The 26,527-nt window shown below is 43.6% G+C and overlaps 1 protein-coding gene across 1 annotated transcript; it reads right to left on the bottom strand.

Annotated features, from left to right (window-relative positions):
• Nucleotides 1–3,458: 3,458 nt before the first annotated feature.
• Nucleotides 3,459–25,452, bottom strand: LOC142590163 (uncharacterized). The gene is made up of 7 exons (XM_075702056.1): nucleotides 25,442–25,452; nucleotides 22,996–23,062; nucleotides 20,699–20,732; nucleotides 18,147–18,217; nucleotides 14,998–15,094; nucleotides 5,014–5,075; nucleotides 3,459–3,586 (listed from the first exon to the last, which is right to left on the bottom strand). The coding sequence occupies exons 2-7, from the start codon at nucleotides 23,005–23,007 to the stop codon at nucleotides 3,539–3,541; spliced, it is 324 nt and encodes a 107-aa protein (XP_075558171.1). The 5' UTR covers nucleotides 23,008–23,062; nucleotides 25,442–25,452; the 3' UTR covers nucleotides 3,459–3,538.
• Between the last annotated feature and the right edge of the window lie 1,075 nt (nucleotides 25,453–26,527).

Raw genomic sequence — 26,527 nt, forward strand, 5'->3', positions numbered from 1 at the left:
TAAAATAATGTATGTTTACAACTGATGTTAATGGCATTCAGGCAACTGCCAGACTTCGTCTTCGTCTAGTCTAATCCAACTTCTTCCTTCCCTTCACCGTAACAATATTTTTGACTATTCATTTCTTGCGTTAAATCAAGGTCCTAGACTTCTAAACTCTAGAAAAAATTGTGACAAGCTTCAGAGCGCAGTTAGTAATTTACTAACTTTTCTACAGCCAATTTCAGTGTCGTTTCTTTTTATAAAGTGGAACCTCGATACGATTCTGCTTAATACATTTTTCGAAATGTTGTTTTTTTTCTTTTCCCGAAAAGCCGATTTGGTTGGATAATATGTTGGATGATATGATTTTCCTATGAGACACTTTATTTTCCAGTTCCTGTGAAGATCGTATCAACGAGGTTCTACTGTATTTCAGTTTTTAATTTATTTCTCATTAACCCTTTATTGACATTTGTTGCCTACAGGCAACATACCAGAAGTATGTTTGTCTTGCCTAGTTTCATTGTTCAGTACCAAGATTCTGGCTAGGTGTCTTTGGCCAACACTGAATGAGAGGCAGCAACTGTCATTTGTTAGTTTAGAGCAGGAATACTCGACGAGGAAGAAGTTTGGCATGTGACTCACTGTCTTCTAAAAGTAAGGTCAGAGGATACAGGCCGATGCAAGATATCCAACTGCGGTGGTGTCACACATCTGAAGTAAAGCAAAAGAAATGTACACCTATGCTTCATATGTGACGAGAGCTGTCTATACAAATTGAAAACAAAGCCTCAGGTGGCTTGGGGTGAAGCCCACTTCCAGATTCCTGCCTGGGGCTATTGTATTAAATAATTACCCCTTCATATCAGTAAAATCATAAAACTTCCCACATATTTATTCATGAGGTGGAAATGTGCACATCAGCTGCTGTGAAATATAACCTCACCGAGCATTCGACCTCACTCAACCTCAAATTTGTCCATGAGGTTGCCATTGCCATAGCTAAAAAATTTTAACAGCCAACCAATGTTGCATCACTTTGGGAGGTTGAGATCAGCTTAGGTTGACTTCATTATGTCAGCCGTGTGAACCTTGTGAGGTTGGCCATGTTTGCATGGAAGTCTAATTCTATGGCCCCCTGTAGAATCCTGGGGTGCTATAACATAAAATGATTCGAAACTTTTCTATTCTAATTCTGCAATCAGCCCACCACGATTGGTCAAAACTTTTTCAGGCCACTCCAAACTTCACCCGTCTGTCACGCGACGTCACGAAAACCGTGATGGCTCTCCATCTGATATACATGTACAAACTGATAATGAATAATTAAACCACACAAAAGAAAAATAATTATTCCTGATTCAACGCCTTTTCACCATTAGCCCTCTGCTATTGGTTCAATGTTATTTGGCAACACCCACCTCGCCTGTCTGTCACGCGACCTCACAAAACAGCAAAAATTCACTGCATCAAAGTGACGTGTCCGCGAAAAAAAAATGCATTAATATGCCGAACAAAACTGAAAATTTTTCTGAATAGCCAGAGACTGCCCCGTTCTGAAAGGAATAGAATATGGCTGCCCGCCGATCGCTCAGGCCCTCGCTACTCGCACCTGCCGGTCAGCATGTATTTATTTGCACATGATAAACCTTTTTGCATGAGAGTAAAACGTTATCGAGCCCTTGCGGCATGTATACAGCATCACTCTGCCAACTCTTCCTTGCTGAGGATCCGTTTTAGCGGCATACTTATCCTTCTGTTGCAAGCCGCCGCAATTTTCGACCAGCCACCGCAAGCTAAGTAAGGTGAAGCGGAGCAATCGGAGAAGCCAGCACCACCCTCTTCATGCGGTTATCTATTTTCACTGTGCTGGCTCAGCCCCATCGAAACCCTCTCCACTAGACCGTACTCCTCGCCTCTTGTCAGCCAATTAGATAAGAAAAACCGCTGAGTGTAGGCAATGTTATTGGTTTTGAAAGTGAACAAAGGTGACCTCCTATAAACGAGGAGAGTGTTTGATTGGGTTGTTCAGACCACGCTGCAGGTCACCGCCCAATGCTTGCACCGGTGGTTACGTAAATTTGATGTCAGGAGATTGGAATCAAAACAGTTTGAAATCATTTTATGTTATAGCGCCCCTGAATGTGCTTCACTTTAGGTGCGTTCGATTCGCCTGCACCGCCTGAACGAGTTCACGACATGTTGCACCCAGCCATTTGTTCCAGTGGCGCCCGCTGAACCACTCCGTTCGTTTCAAAAGGTGCAGGGCTGGTTCATGATTTTGCTGCACCTACTCCGCTGTCGGTGCCGACTTGGTACAGGCATACAGGTGCGACGCAGCAGTGCAGCAGAAAATCCAGCACATTGGCGCAAGCGCCATTAAAAGCCCGCTTACGCATGTCTGATGTGTCTACAAGTGTGGTTTGTAGTTAGGCCCACATGCTGATACTTGTAGTTCACGATCTTTCAAATGTACGCACTCTGTGCACATTAATCGGGCATAACATAACACCTGCACCGCATCTGCACCTTGCCATTCGTTTCGAGTGTTGCGCTGTGCCTGCACCGCAGAAACAAGCTGCACAATTTCTGAACTTCTTGTGAACCTCCGTTAACTGGTTCACAGTTGTGCAGATGAATTGAACAGACCTTTTAAGTGCTTCCACATGAAGTTCTTATTTGCCCTTACGTTGCTTGGTGGCCTGATGGCTGCTTTGATTCAATTGATTCAAATGTTAGATTCAACATTGAAAAAAATTCAAGGATATGAATGCTCATGAAGGCCAAAATTCAGTGACATACAAATGCATTAATTCTGCACATAAACAAAATATTGTCAAATTTCCTTCTTCCTAGCTGCATTCAGTTAAGCATGCTACTAAGTTGGAATTGCTGGAAAAGTGTAAAAAAAAAGGCAATTCTCTTTTATAGTGTAGACTGATAACTGGCCTTACGGCCAGAATTGACGTGCTTACCTTGAGGAGGATGCTTTAGTTCAGTGCCAACTCTAATCTCTTTATTCAAATACATGTAAAATGCAGAAATGCTTTTGAGACGACTACTCGAATAATTTCAATGAAATTTGTTGCATTTGAGAGAAAAAGTTAAATTTTAGTCATTCTAGGCTGCATAATCTTGATTTAGGACCTTCAATATTTAGGAAAAATTGCTGAGAGTCAGTAAGCTTAAAAAATATAAGCACAAAGTTTACAATGTCATAGCTTTTGTATCAAGTTGTAAACTTCATATGGAAGTCCTTTTAATTTCACAATTTTCAAAATTTCCTGCCACAAAACATTGCCCCCTAAAACAGTGGCTACATTTCAGCGTTTTTTTTTTTAAACAGAACCAACCTCATCGAATTCTGTTGCTGGCTTCAGAGAAAAACTATTTCTCTTTTCCCATGTATTCAGCTAGGAGCTCCCGAGATAAAACTGCCTCCAAGTCAGGTAAACCATTGTATTCAAGGACATAAGGAGGAGGAGGAGAAGAAAAAACATTTATTACAGAAAAGAAAGGAAAAGCAGGTGTCTTTCTGCTTGTGTGGGAGGCGCCCTTAGTCCAGGACTCCTGCGGCTCTTGCTGTCTCCCGGGCTCGCCACACCTGGTGTAACAAGAATTGTGTTCTCATCTGAATTAGTGGAGTATACTTTTTCCTTTGTCATAGGTGGAAAAGTAATCAGCAACGTTCTCACACCTATACTGTCCTTATTGGTATGTAGTGTGACTAAATTCTGCTTCTGCATTAGTTGTGTTGATAGCATGCTTGTTCCAAATTCTTATTTGTTCCTTTTGCTAATTTTCATTTTGTTCACAGAACTTTCCAAAAGGGGAACGTATCCAATAAAATAAAGCACTAATTTACTTTCATGCTGAAGATTCATAACTCTTACAAATTGATGTGGTTTCTACCTGGTGATCTTCACTGCACTAAAGAGTTATGAGCTAGGTACTAGGGTATCCCAGCAACATCATGAGCAAGCAACACCATCTTCTCTCATCTCTTAGAGAAAAAGAAAATTCCTTATAACTTTACTTCACTCTGCAAAATGCTTAAATCATAAAAATATCACTCGTTTTTTTTTATTTTTACATATTATATTACACAAGCGCATATTAAACAATGAACAGTACTCCTCATTGTCTTCTCCCATCCAGTCATCCCTGGCCCAAGACTATGCAACTGCCAGGTCAGCAAGCCAAATTAAAGAAAGTGTACCACACATGAAATAGGACGCTGAAAAACTTAGATAAATTGTGTTGTAGTTTAACGTAACCCCCCTCCTCCTCCTACATGACAAAAACTTGTTTGCATGTCAAGGTAGCATCAGAAAATACTAAATTTCTTTTCTGATTGAAATTAAAGCTGGAAAGTATTCTATCAAGTGCAGAGGGCACAAGAGCATTAGCAAATAGCGTAGCTTTCAAGATTTTTCACACAGTGCCTATAGGTTGCCTTGATGCTGCCTCCAATCTCCCTTGTACTGAAGCATGCATACACATTATACCTCCATTGATACCGAAGTCCCACTCAAAAGTCTCTGGCCACCGCAAATCATCCCGCACGTACCGCTGACAAGGTGTACATCTTTGGAGAATTTATTTCTGATTCAAACATCTGATGGGCCACAAAACTATAAATTTCGATATGTCACCAATAACCAAAACACAAATTAATATTCCTGCTTGCAGGGACACAAACTGATTGCTGTTACTGAACAGCGCTCCGTGGCATTCAAGTGAAGAATGATCTTGATCGTCACTTATATGAATAATCATTCGGTTGTATGGCTGGGATTCCTAGATCATGTGAATTGCAGTGGAGCTGCTTAGTGTAGTGACTGACTTGGGGCTGCTCAATATTTTTTTTTTTTTGATGCCACTCTAATGTCCGCCAAATAAAAGAAAATGTTTCTTTCTACATTGTGTCTTATCATTGCTTTGCAATTTGCAAGCACAGTACAGCAAAAAGGGGCCTTGCCTTACAATGGTTGTATTTGAAATAGGCAATAGCTATTTATTTCGGCATACATGCTGCAGTTTGTGCTCTGCAGGTCTCCAAGCATGAGTGCCTGCTTCCGAGAAGACGACAGCTGTAAGAAACAAATGACTCTGCGTCACACAACTACAAAAACATGAAATTGCCTGCTTTATGATAAATACAAAAAAATGACAACTCGGGCAGACTGGCAGAGCAGTCATCAATAATAAAACAAGACATTGCACAGTTTATTTGCCTGAGAAATGAGGTCTGCACATCAAGCTTAGCAGTTCTCTGCAGCTTGCTCGCCTTATACAATCAGTCCACATTGTTAGCTCAACATATCCGTTTGATGGATTTCACAGTTCTCTTTAACAATCTGCCTGTCCCTTACTTCACCAAATCTGTTGTTGCTGTGAACACCACTGAAATTACAGTGGAATCTCATTGATAAGTGTCCAGGCAATCGTAGCTGCCATTCGTTTTAACATCTAATTCAACAAACCAGTTGGGCAAGGGCCTAAAAACCAGCAATTTGGAACCATCAAGTTACAGTGCACAGGGCTGGGCAAACACTTTGAAATTGGGTTCTAACAGCACAGAAGGTTAGCACTACCCGCCATGGTTGCTCAGTGGCTATGGTGTTAAGCTGCTGAGCACGAGGTAGTGGGATCGAATCCCGGCCACGGCAGCCGCATTTCGATGGGGCCGAAATGCGAAAACACCCGTGTACTTAGATTTAGGTGCACGTTAAAGAACCCCAAGTTTCCAAAGTCCTCCACAACGGCATGCCTCATAATCAGACAGTGGTTTTGGCACGTAATACCCTACAATTTAATTTAATTTTAAGGTTTGCACTACCTTTCCAAATGCAGGCAGATTTAGGTGAACAATCACATTTAAGGTGGAGCTTATGTGCTGCTGATCTATGGTGTAAAAACACACATTTTGCTTTAAGTTGGCCTTGTTAATCAAAGAAATATATGTGCCATAGAATCTTGACTGTGGGTAATATTAGTGATAGCCACATTAGACAACTGCACCTGTCCTACTGGAGAGCTTCTTTGCATTCTCATGGGAGGAACTTTTGAAGTTCAACCATGTTATAGTTCTGTACAGCGAGGGCAATTTCATCTCAAGGCCAATGAACCAGGAACGCAAAACATTTCTCTATGGAGTGAACAGCGTACCCTACTTTTTTAAACTTACTAAGCTGATTGAGCATATGTTTTCTGATCGCCAACAGCAATCTGCCAGTATCCAGAACGAAGATCAATAGAAGAGAAATAGCTGGAATTGTGGAGGCAGTGAAGGGCATCGTCTATATTTGGGAGCGGGTAGACGTCCTTCTTAGTAATTTTGTTCAGATGACGGTAGTCCACACAGAAGCGCCACGTGCCGTACTTCTTAACCAAAACCACAGGTGACGCCCAGGGACTCGAAGAAAGCTTAATGATGTTTTTATCTAGCATTTTGTTCACTTCACTTGGAATTACTCGGCGTTCCGATGCAAAAACTTCATATGGTCATCGGTGAATAGGCGTAGCATCGCCAGTAGAAATCCAATGCTGGACCGCGAGCGTCTGGCCTAAAGGGCGATCGTTTGAAGTAAAAGATATCTCGGTAGGACGATAATACTTTGCAAAGGCTGTCAGCCTGCGCAGAGAACAGGTCCACCGCAACCATTTTCTTTATGTTGGTATCGGTGCCCGAGGCTGGTGCGAGGGGCATGCTAAGCTCAGAAGAACCATCGCTTGATAAAGCTGCTACGTGATGGTCGCCGAGACAATCAACGTTGACGAGGCAAATACCTTGCAGTAGGATTTGCTTTCCCAATCCAAAGTTAAAGATAGGCATGCGAGTATGGTTAGCAGTAACAGTCAGAATGCTGTGAGGCACGGTGACGTCATACTGTAGTGGAATGTTGGGCAGGCGAGTGACGAGGTACTCGCCATCAGGAACAGGTGGACAACACAACAGTTCAGTATAGGCTGTTGACTTCGGTGGCAGGCGAATAAAGCAGGAGGGGCGTAAGCGGCACTGGGGTGCGTTAGAAGGTTCTATGAGAATCGGCACCTCAAGGCAAAGGGTACTGGCAGAGCAGTCAATAAGAGCAGAATGCGCAGAGAGAAAATCGAGTCCGAGAATTAGGTCATGGGGCAATGAGCAATCACGGTGAAGAGGACAGGAGTGTGGTGGCCGGCAACGCTGACACATGCCGTACATATGCTGATGATAGGCACAGTACCGCCATCCGCAACGCGACCAATGCGTGCTGACGCTGGGGTGAAGTGCTTTTTCAGTCGTCTTCGGAAGGCAGCACTTATAATATAATAGAAAGATGTGCTCCTGCATCGATGAGTGCAGTGACAGATGTAATGGTTGGAGTCAGGCATGAAATAGATGGTAGCTGGCCCATGCGGTCATCAAACTTACCCACGCTGAGGACGTTGTTGAAGGGAGAGACTTGTTCTCATCAAGAACGAGGAATCTGGGATTTATTTACAGTATCTGCATGAGAATGTTACACTTCATCAATCTAACATGACTGAAAAAGGAATGCACCCTGAAGAGCCGCCAACAGCTCCTTAAATACACTGTCCTCCGGAAATCCCTAGGTGACGGAACACAGCAGTTCACCGCCGACCAATTCGGAGCGTCCAAAGTCATCATAACCAACCCGCCTTTGAGGGGGAGGGTTTACGCACTCACTTCTGCACAGGTTGCACTGACCACACCGAGGTGAGAGGGTTTTCGCAGACACTGTGCTTGACCCGAGCAGGCGCCTCTTTATCCCAGAGTTGACCCTGCAGTCAGTGGCCGCCGCATCTGTCTGTTGACTGACGCGTGAGACGGGTTCTAAGCTGCATGAGACGGCACCACAAGATATCTTCCAGGAGCTCCCCTGCTCCAAGCAGACCTTCAAGGTGTACACGCTAACAATACTTGCTCCGCCCACTGTGTCTAGCCATCTCGGCGCCCTTCCGTTGGGGACGCGGCGCATTGTCCTCCTTACAAAACCAGTCGCCGCCACAGCCATGGTGGCGCCGATGGGCTGGGGACTGATGTCTGGTCGTCCTTTCAAAGCTAGTCGTCACAGCAGACCTGGTGGCGCCTTTCCGTCAGTCCCTTCCTCAAAGATCGCCAGCCCCCGCTGGTCGAACGTAACACAGAATACCTGTCAATGCCAAGAAAGTTTTGGTTCGTAGGTAACATGAGCAGAGAATTTGAGGGCAGGGTCGACAACACAGCTTCAGCTCCAGAAGCTGTAGTGCCTAGTTTTTTGGCTGCATCCAGGAGGCGATAGGCGGCGAGGAGAAGTGACGGGCCTGGGGCGAACGAGACTGATGGCGTTGAGGTGAGGGCGAGTGTCTGTAGCGAAGGTTCGGAGGTGGAGCATCAGTGGCAGTGGGTTCTAGACGGGTGGCATAGGGAACAGTAGGTCCAAAGGTGCAGGAATAAGCGCAGGTGTATGTCCGAGGAGGTGTATGTCCATTGGTTGCGGCAGTGACGAGCGATGTGGTCGATGCGACAGTAGTGGAAGCAGATCAGCTTGTCATCAGGGGTACGCCATTTGGATGGGTTGCGATATGTGGCAGAAAAGGAGTGCCGGGGACGAGGAGGGCCGCTAGAGAACGGGGGAACGCTGGGTTGAGTCGTTAAACACACAGAGTTCAGACCCATGTTCTCAAATTCCTGTCTGACGACGGCCTGAATCCTGGCAATTGTGGTTGCTGGCGGGTCGAGAGGTGTCGCGGAGAAGGCTGGCCAACAGGTGGCCTCGAGCTGGCGGCGAACAATACGGGTTAGGTCATCACAGGTGGTCGTCTCACGTGGTCGACCCTCACATGTCGACTTAGCAGCAGTGTTGGGTAGCTGCGTGATGTGGTGTGTGATACGGCGGCTCTTAGCTTATTCAAGGCGACGGCATTCATTTATCATGGCGCCGATAGGAAAGACGTTGCCGAAAACAAAAAATTGAAAGCATCGTCGGCGATGCCTTTTAGCCACCTTTTCTGCTTCAGGCATAGTATCGTGGGCTTTGTGGCAAGAGCCAAGACGTCTAGGATGTATCAAACGTATGGCTCTGTAGATGTCTGGACACAAGGCGCAAGAGCCTTTCTCGCGACAACCTTGCGCCTGAAGGGGTCACTGAACAGTTCTCGTAGCTTTACTTTGAAACTGTCCCAGCTAATTATCTCGTCATGTGTTTGGAGTCACACGCGTGGGGTGCCACCGAGATAAACGATTACATTAGCAAGCATAATTGTTGGATTCCACCTGTTATTAGCACTGGCGCATTCATAGAGCTTGAGCCATTCATCAACGTCCTGTCCCTCCAGGCCACAGAAGAGACCAGGGTCACGATGTTGGGCAACCATGACAATAAGAGCAGTTGGACAAGCTGAAGCCGTTGCAGATGCGGTCTCGTCACCGGGAGGTATGGTGACAAGCTCGATATGCCGACCACTTCGGAGTGCCGTGACGAGGACGGGGATCGCTAACCTCCACCAGAATGTTGCACAGACACAGACGAAATACAGAGATGAAAGAGGCTATTTACATGCTATTTACACTGGAGCCAGACAGGCAGGCCAACACTCGCTCATGCCATGAGCCCAGACACACTTGATCTCTTCCTCGCAGCGGCTCGTCTCTTGAGCATCTCTCGATGAGATCGTAATAATATGAATGTCTGTACTACATAGTGTGGTGTGTAGTGCATGACATGGTACGGTAGATGGAGAGAGACAAGAAGCAGACGAGAACGAATGTGCACGCAGAGGCGAATTCTGTACTGGATGGAAGACAACGTTGAAGAGCGTCCGGCACGTGAGCATGCAGCACTAGAAGAAAAAAATAAAAGGAAAAGGCATCCAATCAGAAGAAAACACGGAGCTTCCACGGGCCAATCAGGAAAGGACAAATCGACCAGAGCGGCAGAAAAGCGAGGTGCGCTGGCAGAAGAAGGGAGAGTTCCGGGAAGTGACGCCAAGAGAACGTCGGCCACCGGACCGGGAGTTCAAGACCGGCCGGCAGGTTCCGGACCCGAGCCACCAGGACTTCACCCAACCGGGACCTCCTGCCAACCCGTTCCTGGGCTTCGCCACTCTACCCGATCATGAACTGCTGCTCGAAACCAGCGAGTTTCTGCGCCCATGGGCAGAACGAGAGCAGTCGGGCTATGGGCCTGAGTTCTACGCCCAGCTGCCTGGCCAGAACGCCACCACCATCTGCCGCCGCCTGCCTTTCCTCTTCAAACTGGAGCCACTACACTGTGGTCGCCTATTCATCTATCGATCCCATCGACATTGCGGTGACACATTACATTTTTTTCTGTTTTCCAAATCCCCTTCACTAATGAGAAACTTCGCAGCATCCCCCCTTCAAGTATTTATTGAAGAAAACTTTCAATCAAGAATTCATTCATGCTGATGTAATTATGCAATGAATTACAGAACTTCATTCAACTTGCTTGAACAATGAATAAAGAAATTAAATGGAAACCATTAGTCGGTTGGACTACACCTTAACGTGCAACATAATTGGTGAATGTATATCCATAATTTATTTCCTTCCATGTCCAGTTAATGTACAGTCCCAGTTAATTTCATTGCTCTCAGAAATTGTCTAATTTTTTTTTGTGCTTGCATTACTATGACCACAGCTAAAGTAATGCAAGGCGGCAAATTATTCACTGCTGCCAAAAACCTAAATTTTTTTTTTTTTGCCACTTGTCGGCAGCAACGCAAGTGGAAAACTGCTTAGCAAGATATGTATCTAGCAAATACATATGCAGTTGGCATCTTCATAACAACAGAGAGGTGGATCATGCTACACTGAGGCTCAACGGCTAACTGGACAAACCTAGCTGAGCTAGACAAGGGTGGACCAGTGCATGGCACTGGCTCGGGTCAGGCCAGGGAAAAGTGTCCATGCAGTGCTCTACTTTTATGCACTGTTTTCAAGTACTGAAATTTTATCCTTAAAAATTTCTTGGTCATGCTAGCATACTATGCTCTTCTATGTCCATCACAGTTGCCTCTCATTTTCACAACTACCTAAGCTTTATAGCTCAAAATAGCTGTAAAAATAAGGTATACTGAAGCATACACTAATGTTTTGTTTACGTGTTCCTGTCGTATGTTGAAAGGCAACGTTTTGGTTGCAAGGCGACTTTCAGTTGTGTTTTTCCTCGGTACCATGACAATGACGTATTGTCAAAAATGCATTCAACAAGAGAGATAGCAGTTGATGCCACAACGTCACGCTTACCTTTTAAGTAGCCGGAACACATTTTTACACAAAATGAATTCGCCCAAGGCGCACGATCACCAGGTCACTACAGATGTTGGTAATTAAAGCACTATTTATTTCACACAACTGTGGCACCTTCCTTGCAACTGTTGCATCTTCCTTTCCTTAAATTCTTTTCTTTTTCACACGGAAGGGGTGGTTTGCATAAAATTAAAATATCCGGATACACAAAAATACGGAGCAGTAAAGAAAGGTAAAAAAGCGGCAGATGAGCAATATTCTCGCTCCAACGTAGTGACAAATGAGCTGCTGCAAATGCTTCTTAACAGTCATGCTTTAACGGTGCGAGTGGTGCCTGCATTATGTTTAGAAAAAATTTACGATGCACTAGCGATGTTTTGCTTCGTTTAACATGCGAAAGGTAAACAGCGCGACTCCGCTGTTATACTCTGCGTTGTCGCAAACTAGTGAAAGGCGTCAAAACGCATATACAGCGCGTAAATGGATAAAGTAAGGCTATCAAAAGCTCACTTTAAATGCAAATCGGAGCGTCGAACCTATGCGTCTTGTTGGAAAGACGAAGCGAGTGCTCTTCAAAACGCAATAAACAATGGCCACATATCGATTTATCAATAAAGACCGTTATAAAACGCTTCTGTGTACTGGCGGTGCAAAAAATAGAAACTGTTTGAAGAATTTAAACCATTAAAACTGGGACTGAATCCTTCAATGACACGGACGTCCTGCAACAAACCAATGGAATAACTTCCGAGCACGGAAAACAAGATTAACGCTTACAAAAAAAAAGATGGCTTTCCTAGTTTCTGTTTCGGTTTCTGATGCATGAAGCGCCACCTGCTTCCTGCAAAAAGTGCCATGGCAGCTTCCTGTTTACTTTTCGAAGTTGGCGTAACTAACGCAGCTGAGTCTCGAAGCTTTCGTGTGCAGTTAAGCATAACGCAATGTCATTAAATAGATGCTGTGTGTATTTGTGGAGCCTCTAGAAAGTCCTGCATCGATACGTGTGTGTCTTTGTATACGCGCCATCTCTGGAGGTAAGCAAACCCTCTCAGCCAGCTTGCGCCGACCTTCGTTGCAAGGGCAATATTTGTAATTTAACTACATGCTTTATCGGTATACAGCTGCATCTGACTGCCACTTTCTTATTGGCCTGATGAAAAGTGGTATTGAAACCACTACATGGGTAATACCGTAACCGTAATCTCTACCGTAATCTCTACCGTAATCTACCGCAATCTTCACCTGCGTTTTCGTTTCCTTCAGTTCTAGTTCGATTTCAAAACAAGATCCCATTTGTTGGTACTCATCGTTCATTATATGCTTAGCATGTTGGCCTCGCCCGATTTGTCCAGAATAATATATATATCATCGCCTTATAACAGACACGTCGGTATCGGAGAAGCTCGCAGGTGGGTGTGCCGTTTTCACTGCCTAAAGTGCGTATGAACGACGTAGATAATGACATCTAGTGATTCATAAATAACTTGGAGTAAAGAAATGCTGTGTTGCTGCGAAATTTTAGTAAAAACAAAGCAAAGATACGCCTGAAATGTTTTTCAGTGAAATATTTGTGCACATACTTGGGGACGTCTTCTGAAACGTTCCACTTCGGCGATAGTTTGCCTAGGCAACAATTTCGCCTTCAGGCGCGCGCTGAGATGATAAGATTGCATAACAAAATACAAATTGCATAGCAAAATACAGCGGCGACTACCAGCTGATGCTTTTTGCGGGAATTACAATATATGTAGCAATCAAAATGCAAGAAAAAGTAGCAACAGAAAAAAACAAATTAAACACCTGTGAGTTTACTCAACCATGCACTTGTGCATATATATGCGCTCACAGGTAGTTCTAGCTTTCTTTTATTATGTCCGTGTTTTGCTGCACTACCCAGATACCATTCCATGATGACCGACCAACAAGCCCATATTGCCACCCTTGTCGATTTCATTTCTAGTACAACAGGCTTTTTTTCAATATGTTCCTCGGGATTCCGGGCATACTGTTGCCCTCATTGCCATGGCTGCCAGCAGCATGTGTGTCCTAAGGTTCTGTATTCATAACAAGCAGCTTCCACAGGATATAAAATCGGTGTTTACTGGTTGCGCACTATTCAGATGTCGGTCACGGAAAAAGAATTTTGAAGATTGTACGTGCTAAACAACTTCAGCAGGCGTGTCTCCACAGAGATTACCTCAGCGTGCAGATGTTTGATCAGTATGAGCCGTGCGTCGCAAGGAATCTTCTGTGGAGGCACCTGCACTTAGCTGATCAGGTCACCAAGTTCCTTTGACAACCTCAAATAAGACTACTATGGGCTCATGTGAACAAGGATTGACAGAAAGCAACAAGTGATGTCTACGTTTCTGAAGGTTTCATCCTACCCAACAGTGTGTGCAAAGTTCTTGGCCTCGGTCCAAAATTTGCCCAAGCTACCAGCTGGACTAAACCGGAACTTCCCTGTCCGTCATAAGTAAAGTGTCCAGAAGAGCCCCGCAAGAAGATGGTGTGAGGATGAACTCGGAAGGTTTAGATGCCCTGTTGTGATGCAAGCCCCAACCTTCCAAGTTACCTGTAAAATGTGGTCTTACCTGAAGAGCAATTCATTGTGTGTCATACCAGCTGACAAAGAGGGTGGTTTTGCAGTTTTTTCCTTTAAATGTTTCTTGGAGAAAGCCAGTCAAGCAATTTCTGCAGTGTTCAATGAGCGTAAGGATGTATCACTTATGAAAGTAGCAGCGAAACCAAGTGAAATTTACAGAAAGTTGAATCTCGATAAACTAAGGAAAAGTTCAAAGATGTAATTTTTAGTAAGTGCACAAAGAGGATGTTCCTTTTCAGGTCATAATTTCCGAAAGGGGTACCTGGCAGAAACAAGCTGCCCCGTACCTGGTTTCAAAGCTGAACGTTAAAGAGATTGATGACCAGTTTCTTGTAAAAGGTTCTGACGAATCCTTGATTTTGTTAGGTTTCACGGCAAAAAGGGCTTCAAGGCCTTCTCAGCTAAGGTCAAAGAATTATATTATTCTATCCTGCTCAATGACCTTATTCAATGTGTCGAGGATTGTATTGACAAATATGGCGCCGTAAGGTTTTCACAGGAAGCAGGTTGTTTCAGTAGAAGGGTATTTAGAATTATGGTGTTTTTACATGTCGCCAACCTTTGCGCAGTGGAACAATAGGCTGCATCTGCAGAAGAAAGGCATTTGCATAGGGTTGTGTCTGGCTCCCGTCTTTAGCAACCTATATTTAGCACAATTAGATAGGCACATATATGACCACCTCACGGGACTAACAGTTTTTCAGCGAGCTTTTAGATTGGTCAACAATTTTTTCGTGTTTCTGGATTTCCCTAGTAATAGTTTTCTAGAAAAATGTCCCGATGTCTAAGATTTTTTGCGAGTGTTTGAGACCTCTTGAAGTGACTTTTGAAGTGCAATACGTTTCAGTTTCTTGACTTTCAGTTCATCTCTACTGATAGTAGGACTTGCTGGGCTTACAGTCCATGAGCTAAGAAACCCAATTTCATTCAGCCCATTTGAATTTGGTGAAGAGGGGCATAACTAATAGGGATGTCTTTCTGCCCACTGCTGCGCATGTGGATGTAGGCCGAAATTCAAAAAATGTTTTATTGTTGCAAAACACGGGGACCATGTTACACGTGAGATAATCAAAGCGGGAGAAATTCTATGTTTAAAGGATAGTTGCATAAGCACCCCTCTATCGCTCTCACTGACAAGGAGATCAGTTACCTCGGGCTATCACCACGTTGAATTTTGTGTGGCTTTGTCGTGGCGTTCTAAGCATGGCTGGTGGGCTATTGTGTGACTGTATAAATAGCGATGCTTTCTGAAAAGAAAAGAAACAGTTGGAAGTTCAGCGCTCCGTTCTCTCTTCTATTCCTTCTGGTGGCTTTGTGCTGTTAACCTGACTTTGAAGCATAATTTATCAACAAGCCCAATCTTACACCCTTCATAACATGTGTTTCAAGAACGTCCTAATGAAAACCACTTTCCAGCAATCGGCTGCAAGTCTTAAGGAGGCTGGTTACCCTAACCACGTGTTGGTGTCGGTGGCAGAAAGGCTGCTCAAACAGGAACTTTCGAGACGATGCCTCCATGCAAATGCAAGAGCTAGCAGCCGTGACCAGGTGAAAACCGCTGTGATTCCGTATATACACCAGATATCACATAGCCTGAAAAAGATAGGACGCCAAGGTAATGTGCGGGTGTTTTTTCAGCTCCAAGTAAGCTAAGCACCTTGTGTAAAACCACTAACCCAATAAGGACAAATAAGCCGGTTTGTGGTAGCATTGCAAAGATGAGTTCGTCGGATGCGCTGTAGGAGTGTTCTATCATATTCCACTGTCATGCGGTAGATGCTACATAGGCCAAACCGGAAGATGCATTAATGAACACTTAAGAGAGCACAGAAATATAGTGTATCAGGTGACGATTTTCTTGCTTTGCATTGCAATACATGTCCATGTCGCCCTCTTCTAAATGACACCGCTATTATATACAGGGATAAGTGCAAGTGTGTAAGATTAATAGTAGAAACTGGGCAAATCCTATCGGCCGCTGACCAATGTATCAGCAAACTATCACTATCATTGTCCGTGAGAAAGTTAGATTATTTGCGCATGCCATGAAAGTTGACTGCATTTGCAATGGGTCATTTAGGTTTCTTGGTGTTTTCTTGTTGTACCGGTTTTAGACAGTGTGGCTCTACTCAGCCATATATACAGTCGACTTCCATTAATTTGATCATCTTTCTGGGATTTTACTTGCCAAAACCAGTTCTGATTATGAGGCATGCCCGTTAATTTGATCCTGACGGGACCATTGAGACTGGTCGAATTAAACAAAAGGCATAAAAAAACATTGAAACATGCCATTGCTTCACTTTGCAGTATTTGCCTTTAAAATTAACTTTGGCCGCGTTTCAGTTTAGCGCTACACCTGCAACCATCAACAGCTACCAACTCGCCCAGTTTACTATTTTTCTTAATGTTAGCTTCACTGCAATACAGCCATGTTATGCATAGAACCATACCAAGCAGGGAAAGGTACCATTGTTGCAAGACAGCACGTGTTCCCTAATTTACATACATGCACATGTGCAGTCTCCAGCCACAGTATGAGCACCAAGATGCCTAATAGGTGTATGGGCAGGCCTTCAGAGTTTGATATATTCACGCTCTTTTGTTCGCTTTTAACATCTCCTCGGCTTAACGCAGTTTTTTCAACTTACTGCCTTCCTTTTTGCTAGCTTTCCCAAAACACATGATTGTTTTCCACTTCTCTGTGCACGGCACATTTAGTTAAAGAAGACGTACTAGGCCTCATTAACGGTCTCATATAGGAGACATGTATGGAAGGTGAAAAAAGGACTCAAATCACCACTGAAACGTAAGAAACAGCTCTGAATGGCTGCCACTATGCTTATTAGGTGGCTAGGTTCTCCTACTGTGACAGGAAACTGCATGCCTGTATAATCAAGGAACATGTGCGATGTCCTGTGACAGTGGCCCTTTTCCATTCTCGGTATGCTTCACCACAGTAAGTTGCATATGTTTCAGCGCATAACACGGCTGTATTTGGGCGAATCTGACCAGTGAGGTTCGAATTATCCGACGAAGGCCAATTTTGAGATTGAAATAACAGAAATGTATTTCATTAAATAAAAAACAATCATCAGCAAACAACTTTATTTAAAAGGGGTGACTGTCTACTTCTATATCATTAATACATATTAAAAATGACAAGAGGCCAAGCATGCTGCTTTGAGGAACACTGGAAGTAACTGGCACTTCATGGGAAGGGCAATCGCTTATGCTGACAAATTGTTTGTGCTTAGTTAAGTATGCAGAGATTCAGCCAATTAAGTATGGCAGAAGATTTGCGATTTAGAGCTTCTCAATTAGAGTGTCAAACAAGCTCAAATGCTTTTCTGTCTGCAATACAGGAATATAACATCAATCTGGCCAGGTTTATCAAGAATGCTAGCAAATGCTTGCATGTATAAACCCGTGATCCAACTTCCAATAAATCGTTGAAAGTACCACTTGTGTGTGTCTCTTCTCTCGTCTGTCTTGTCTATGGTTTCTGTGCTAAGCACTAAAAAAATGTTGTACCAACAATGTTAAAAGTCCACCCTTGCAATGTAAAGTTCTTTTTTTCAAGAATACTCCACACTTCTCTGAAATGCGAACATATTTGTTATTCAATATTCAATAGGTCAGTTTCGTCAAATATCCATATTTAAATCTATCCAGAAATATCAGAATATGAAAACACCTACTACATATAGGCCTTGAATGGAGCAGTATGGCCTTAAATTCGTGTAACCAATGCTACTTACAGGGAACAAGAGGTGAGTCTGGGGTTTTATGTGCAAAAACCACGACATGATTATGAGACGCACCATAGTGGGGGACCCCCTCCAGATCAATTTTGACCACCTGGAATTCTTCAATGTGCACTCAATGCATGGTAAACAGGTGTTCTTGCATTTCTTCCCCGTGGAAATGCAGCTGCTGCAGTCGGAATTTGATTCTGCGCCCTTGGGATTAGCAGCACACAATGCCAAAGGCATTATGGGGGGTTTTGAAACTCAAGAGGTGGAAAAGAAACCGCGGCAAGCTTTAGAAGAGATGTTTTTTAGATTGTTTGACACATGTAATGCCAGTCACAACCAGGCCTCTGGTCAACTGATAAGTTTGTAAATGAGAGTGACTGAAAGGTGATAGTGTCTGCCGCACCAAGATGACATCAGGAACATGTTCACATTGTCCAAATGATAATTTTTACAGCCTCAATTGAGAAAAATCCGTTGGCTGCCTAAAGGCGAGGCATCCTTACTGCGCGACTAGAAATTACTAAGCAAAGCAAAAAAGTACCTGCTGTATATGTCCGCTCAGGAACTGCAGTTCCCTTTGAGAATGGTCACCACATGCACCTGACTTTCTCCCTAAAGATTCCAGTATGTGTAATTATTGACAGAAAGGAAGATTTGATAACTTTTAATTGCGTGTTCTCCAATTGAATACAAGTCAAATGGTCAACAGCTATTTGATTTACATTTGACATTTTGAACATTCGCACAGCACAAATATGTACTCCAGCCATACTCGAGAAGAATACCATCAGTGAAACACCTGACGAGTAGGGAAAAAAAAGCTTCGTTTTCAGGGCTCTGAAATTATTTTGCGTTTTGTGCAAGTGCACCGTCAGTAGCGTACCTACTGGTGATCAAGGGTTCAGCATTTAATATATCTGCTCTTACCAACACTAACAATACGAGATATTCCTCTAACAATTCTTTCCTTCCTCAAATAAACACTAAATTAAACCACCCCATATTAAAGCCTGCCGCACAACATTAACATTCAAGAGAGATAAGAAGAAATATTTACTATCGACAGTACTGGCTACAGACTCATTACTATGAACATATATTATATACAAATTTATTTTACCACTTTCAGTGCTTCTGTATTTGCCTAATGTATCGCTTTTATTCTCTATATCCCATTGTCTTTATTCTTTCCTTCCTTATATTTAGAAATTTTAAGCTTTTTGTCACACAGTATATATTTCACTTGTACTTTGCATATTGTAAGCACATTTTTGTTTCTAATTATATCGTACATTAACCTTGTGTTCTTTGATATGTGTCATCCCTATGTTTCCATAACGTGCCAATTACTAAATTTTTATTTATTCATACACAGCATCTATTTCATTTGCTTGTATTTGTAAGCACCTTCCTTGTATTTGATTACTCGCTTCATTAACTTCATGTATTCTGATGTGATCACTGCTATGTTGCCATAATGTATTAATTACTATATTGTTAAACTACTAATAGGTCCCACTGACAGTTTTTGTAACTCCGGGACCTCCTTCGGTACTAATGATGAATGATGAAATAAAATTTAGGTATTCTGCATCAATTGTGTAATTATTAGGTATTAAACATCACCATTGCTAGATGTCATAGCGGCACCACTCCCCAGGTTTTGAGCCACCTCTAGTAGAACGAACAAGTGATCTTTTTTCATGAAGTGGATTGGCTTCCCACATGACATCATTAAGAATACACAAAGCAAGCCTCCTCATTTAGCTTATTTTTAGTAGGATATGAAGGCATAGTAACTGATGTACCTGTAAAAGTAAACACACTAATGTAAGACATGTAAATGTTTCTTGAGTCCAATGGTAGACTTGCCTGAGATAGCAGATTGTCTGCCACTGTTATCTACACACATACTATCGACTAAAAAAGTTTACGGACCACGGGATCTCAGAAAACGCTAAATATCCGAGCAGCCTTTAAAAGTAGCCAGTAAAACCGTACATCACAATGTTCGCATATACTAGTAGAGGCTGGAAATGGGAATACCAGGCTTCGTTTTGAGGCTGCGGAGATATTCAGCTTTTTGTGAGATCCCTTTATTCGTTAACTTTTTGGGTCGATAGTACATTTGTATGTGTGTGGTAGGGAAGGTATGAATTAGAGAGTTTCTCCAAAAAAGCAGGGCTTTGCTATAGATGTGACAGGCTGTAGATGTGCAGGCAAAGAGTGAAAAAGAATGCAATGTTTAATAATAGCACAGTGACGACAGCAAGCAAAGCAAAGTAGCAGAGGGGTACATGTGGTGGCAGAAACTTGCACTGTACCTATTGCACTTATATTCTTGTACTGCAGGTGAGTGCAGAGAGTAAGTTACCGCGACTGCACACTGTACAAAACATAAGCGCTCTATGTAAACTTCGTTTTGAGGCCATCATCACCACAATAACAAAAAAAAAAAAAAGCTGCATCTCTAAGTCATACGGGAACACACTAGGTTCAAGTAAACTGCAAGTAGCCAACACTACTGTCACTGTACAATGTCGTGTCCAATGAGGCAGGACATAGCCAAGGCCACATAGAATAAAAGTGACATTGGAGAGGAAAGGCTTTAGAGGAGGGTAATTTTTAACCACTTGCAGCTCTTTATATAGCATGGTGACATGAAGCTTTTTTTTGAGTAACCATTCGAGGAGAGATACTGTGTACGTGTAGGTAACACACCAATAAAATAGTTTCAGGGACCCTTTGGGTGATGAGGTTAACATTTAGTCTTTTTTTCTTTATGCACCCACAAGGTTCTGTTACATATGTACAGTTTTTCCGTGAACATTTTTTTTTCCTTATCAATTTGTGTTGTACCTGTTTTTTCACCAACAAGCTTCCAGTTGTGAATAGGTGCTTGTGTGTGTTCCTTACTTTCCTTGTATGATTTTGTTCTGTTTTCTTTAACTTCAGTCTTTTCTCAGCGGCAATGCTGATGTCATTGTTATTGATTTCTAGTGCTTTAAGCTAATATGGCCAGTCCTACACAATAGACAAAGAGTGAAAGAAATGCGCAAGATATGCATGCTGGGATGTGAAGTGATTGCTTACGATGGGGCAGGGTGGACATCTTAGGGAATGATGGCTGGAACAATGTAATAATTGTTTTCTTTTTCACACTTTCTCATTGGTCTCAGCAGCATTCTGCTTACGTTACGTTATCATCAGCAGGTCTACCAGTAAATGATAAACAAATTCTGACATTATACCAGCTAATAACTGCCTTGCTCAGGATGGACAACTGAGCTATTTCATGATAGGAGTGTTTGAAAACTTGCATCAATACTGACTGAACGAAATGCTATTTTGCTTCAGCTACCTAGAAAGAACTAGCATTAGTGGGGTTGATCTCTTGATATGTCTTATGGTAAATGAATGGAGGTGCATTTGCCCATTTAGAATGAGAATAGTGGAAATTAATGGGACATTGAAAGACACTTCAACATTCCGACGGTTGTTACAATTATGAAGGGCATGACAGTTCCCGTAGCATTACTGTTCTGCTTACCATTTAAAGGTTACCAGCTTACTGCTGTGGTTTGGACATTAAACTCTACATTCGACCTCACATTTGGCATTCTTGTTGCACCTGCCTTGAACCCCACCCTTTCCATGCATATGAGGTGTGTTGAAAAAGAAACCGAACTTTTGCTATAACAGCTTTGCTGCTTATGGTACAACATCTTAAGTGCTGTCCCCTTCAAAATAGTCCCCTCTACTGGCAATGCACTCTTCCCATCTTTTCTTCCATTTTTGGAAAGCCTCCTGGAATGCAATTTCTGGAATGGCATGCAGGTCTCTTCTCGCATTGTCCTGAATCTCCTCTACGATTTGGAAAGGGTCTAGGTCCGGAGAATATGGTGGGTGGGGCACAAAAGAAGTGTGGTGTTTCGCTAAGTAGCTGCGGACAAGGAGCGACATGTGAGCCAGGGCATTGTCATGATGCAACATTCAAGCCTGATTTTCCCACAATTTAGGCCTCTTACTGCACACAGAATCTCTCAAATATGCTAGGGTTCCCTGGCAAACTTTGTTTACCATCTAACCATGTGGCACAAATTCCTGATGGGCAATGCCTTTGCAGTAAAAAAACACAACCAACATCACCTTCATTTTTGACCGACTCATGCATGCTTTTTTTGGACGAGGAGAACCTTTGGCCACCCACTGCGACGACTGCACTTTCGTTTCAACATTGTAGGCATAAACCCATGTCTCATCGGCTGTTATGATGTTCTTAAGAAAGTTTTCATCGTCAGTGGCAGTGGCAAGCATTTCCTGGCTGATTTCAACACGGGTCTGCTTCTGTGCACCAGACAACAAATGTGGCACAAATTTTGCACTGACACGACGCATCCCTAGTTTGTCACTCAAAATTTCATGACATGATCCTACGCTGATACCCACTTCATCAGCGACTTCTCGAACAGTCAAACAACGATTTCCACAAATCACAGTTCGAACTCTCTCAATGTGGTCATCATCTGTGGATGTGGAAGGTTGTCCAGGCTTGGGATCGTCACCGACCAACATTCTTCCCTCTTCAAAACGCTTGAACCAACCATAGCACTGCGTGCGACTCGCATAGTCCTCCCCGTATGCTTGGCTAAGCAACTGAAAAGTCTCTGTGAAAGTTTTCCCAAGTTTGTAGCAGAACTTCACACACACACACACTGTTCTTCCAATTTCTTCATTGTCACTTTGGCACCAATCCGAAGAGCAGCTTGTTCATGTGCTCACTTCAGCGGCTGTAGCTCGCCAACTACGGTCAGAGCGAAACACGGCAATGGCAGTTTGTTGTCTAAACCTTCCACTACATGCGCTCAGTAGCCGCAGCGCGCTCCCTCTGCTGATTGGCACACTATTTCAAAAGTTCGGTTTCTTTTTGAACCCACCTCGTATATATTACTGCACACACACACACACACACACACAAAAAAAACATTGAGTCATAAGTGAGCACTGTGTCTGTCCCCTTTCCTTTTCCAATCAGTTGACGCTGTTTTCGTTCTAAATACCTTCTAGGAACTAGGCCCTCAAGAAACTGTCTTGCAAGTGCCCTATATTATCTGTGTTGTACAATTCAGTTTGTCAGTCCACCTAAATTTAGCATTGTTTATAAATTCTGCTTAAGTGCTTCAAGATTTTATGATTCTGTACACTTCTACAGGTCAACATCACCACATATTTCATGTAGGTAAAAGTTACTATGCAGAAAATGCTCGTTTTATTTGAAGACCAAGCAGCTTAAGTGATAATGCATGTCCTGACTAGGTAAAGTTAATGAAAAGTGACCAAACATATTTTTCAAAGAAAGGCTATGTATATGTACTACAGGCAATACAAACCTCTATTTGCATGCCGCTGCTATAGGTCCCATGACCAGTGTGACTTGCTTTCTGTAAGCAGTACAGGCTGTACAGAGCTGTCAAGTCAGCTAGTCTTTAGCCTATCCAGTTTGCTTTCCTGGTGCTTTCATGCATACAAACCAGAAGGCCGCCTTCTACAGTATTATGCTGAAGATTATAAACGGTTGCCTGACACTGTGCCTTGCAATGTTCACAGGCATTCGGCTTACCAGGAGACATCATTTGTGTTGGCAACAGTAGGTGAGAGGTAAATAAAAAATAAAGTACACATTAATTTAAAAGCCTTCATCTTCACTACATTGTGCAACATGAGGATGCCTTTCCAAAGGAATGTAGCCAATGCCATCTGCAAGCACATTGCTCACCAGCTGGAGTGGCTTCATTTCGACACTGGTGACACGCAAAGACATCGTTGTGCTTGAAGTGAGGTGCATGTAAAGCACCACAATCCAATAAAACTGCTCATATTTTATACATGTACTGCGTTTTTGCTCCCACTTTGATGTTGACATGATGAGCCTGAATGCCATCAGCCATCCCATACAAAAACTGTCCCAACTTTCATTCAAATGACTCAACCTAACTGTGATAGGCAGGCAATTTTCTTGTTTGGATATGCTGTTCAGTTTGTGCATGTTATAGTGCAGGCATACCACCAATTGAGTTAAGCATTGTGAAAATCAAGTACACTACATTGCCTACTTAAGCACATGAACATTTCAGCAACAAAATCTTTTTCTGCTCATGCAGTGACCTACAGCTACAAAGGAAGACACAAAGACAGTGCACACGTGTAGGTAATATCAAGCTTTGATGCAGACATAGTAAGCTGTGCTGAGGAATGAAGTGTAATCTGTGTTTCCACTTCTGCATGAATTTTGCGGAAGTGCTAGAGAGTCAAGGTTTTGTACAGCTACTAATTTATGTATGTGGTCTAATAAACCATTGCAAAGTGAATGTGTGGCATCAGCAACAGATAGCCAGGCACTATCACAAAAAGAAGCAAAATAATGCTAGGTTGTCGAAAGTTGCAGGTTCTGGAGGAGAGAGACAAAAGGACAAGACTGCATCAATCAATTGGACATGACTGAAGGCATGCACGGTATGTCGAGCAAGAAGCAGACAGAAGGAGTATTAAAGAAACGCATGAAGGAGAAGCCTGACAGTGTGTGAAGGCAAGAGCATCACATGAAAAGAAAAATTTGAAGAAAGTAGCAAATGAATGGGGAGCTCAGATGCCAAGGAGCAAGAATTTTCTGCTAGAAATGTTATTGCTGTTGTGCCTTAGCCCTGGTGCTGCAAATGGAAGGTGGAAGAAACAAGTACAGTACAAGTTGAAAAAGTGCTGTGGCAAGAGTGAGTGGCATTAGATCGGTGCCTCATCAAAATGATTGAATTTGCAGTGCTCATCTGCACTCAACAAAGTGTGCTAACCTGTGCTGCTGGAAGTGTGCGAGCTATCTCGAGATGAAATGTGCAATCAGCCAGCTCTTCCAGATTCAGAAAAGACTTAAGACCAGAGGAAAATTTCTAAAACTACAAGACAGCAACCTGATTTGTTAAATCATATTTTGGATGTTTCCAGTAGAAGCACTTGCACCAACGAAAACTAAGTTGCATTAAACGTTGGACTTCAGAAAGTGCATCAACACTTCACCAACGATAAATGCAATTCCACTACATGGATAACTTGCCTTGTATGAAAACATTGTGTTCACCTTTTGCTCTCCTGTTCGCCACACAATCATTGCGGATTAAACAAAGTCTCACTGTTTCGTGCAATGCGTTTGTCATTGGCTGACCACAGAGACGCCGAACAAGTGTACTGGCAGGCATTCAGAGCTATTTCGCATGCAGTTGTAGTGATCTGAGCCCTTGTTTCGCCCACATAGAGCGCCCCGTATATGAGCTAGACATTGTAACAGCCGGGATTATTAACTAGCCAATATCAGTGTTACTGCACAGCTTTCACAAAGGTCTACTGCTATGAAATTGCATGACGACCACTTTTCTTTTGCATACATTTCTTCCGTATTCATCCGCAGGGCGTAGTGTTTTGCCAGTGTGGCTATACAGCTCTCGCAACGATCTGGCTCAGATTGCGTGACGACGCAAGTTTTATACTTACACATACAGAGTACAAGATTTCCATTCCCACGAACCTCCAAGTGTGCTGTATTCTCAGTTACATTAAGAACTAATGCATCGGCACGGCAGTTAATTCATAAACTGTTTCCGTTCCCGCGATTCCCCTGAAGTGTGTGGTATGCTGACCTTGATCAACGACACTAATGAACAATGCATCGGCACGACGTAATGCTTTGCCACTAAAGTCATCCGAGAAGACACCTCACTTCCAAACGTATCCCCTTGCGACTATAAAATTTAATATGCTACCCTCGCAACAAAATAGAAACAAACTCACCTCGGTCGCGGCTTTTCCCGCCTTGCCGGCCACGCATCCTGTCGATTCTGTGCTGCAAGCTCGGCTAGGGACGAACGGAGCAAACGGTTTTCTTCCCCGTAGTACCTAAACGACGAGAAATCTTGAGCACCAAAAGTCCCCACATTTCTCTCTCGCAGCTACTGCTCCTCGCGCGTGCGCAGAAACAGCGGTGAAATCCATTTTCGATGTGCTCGTCTGATTGTTTACGGCCTGCTCATTCGTACCCACAGGGAAAACCGGTCTTTTCTGCTTGGTTGTTGTTGCACGGTTTCCGATGGGCGGTCTGCTGCTGCGACAATATGGTTAACCCCTCTCGCTTCTTCCAAAGAGAAAGCCCGTGCTCGCTCTGGAAGCCTGAACGCTAGACATCGGAGGAGCGTTCCGTCCGATGTCGCGCCCAATAAACTAGCCTCTGCAAACCGGACTGAGTTTATTGTGCCGACATCGCAAGTTGTAGCGCCGCACTGGGCTCGAATGTCGAGCTGCGCCACCCGATGCCGCTGCCTGCGGGCGCGGGACAGCGTTCTCCTCGCGCCACTCGTTCCCTCTGTCATAGCAGGGTTTGAGCTCACAGACATGCACCGTCTTAACTTCAACTCCGCCAGCCTGTACACTAGCGAAGAGACAGTCTCTCGCACCGCGTACGGTCCTGTCCATTTCGGCGCCAGAGAAGCTGAGGATTGCTTACTGGCGTCGCTTAGGGCGTGATTTCGTCTCAACACCACGGCGGCCACTTTGTAGTGAACCTCCCGATGGGAGCGGTCGTACTGCGCTTCCTGCTCGGCACGAGCTGTGCTTCCGTCGCGCTTTTCGTAAAGCCTCCGTTACCTTCGCGCGCAGCCCAGTCGCACAATCGGCGCGTGCCGACGAAACAACCAGTTCTGTGCAGCTGCGTTCCTGTAGAGTACGTTCTACCGGATTCAATAGCTCCCTCTTAAGGTTGAGGGTGGCGGGTGTATACACAGTCGAGCGACTCACTGTCGACCTGATCGCAAATCCGATTTCAGGAAGACATGCGCCCCACTCATTGTGCTTGATGTTGCGGTTCACACGTTCGGTGGGATT

Source organism: Dermacentor variabilis, chromosome 8 (genome assembly GCF_050947875.1).
Source record: "Dermacentor variabilis isolate Ectoservices chromosome 8, ASM5094787v1, whole genome shotgun sequence".
NCBI lineage: Eukaryota > Metazoa > Arthropoda > Arachnida > Ixodida > Ixodidae > Dermacentor > Dermacentor variabilis.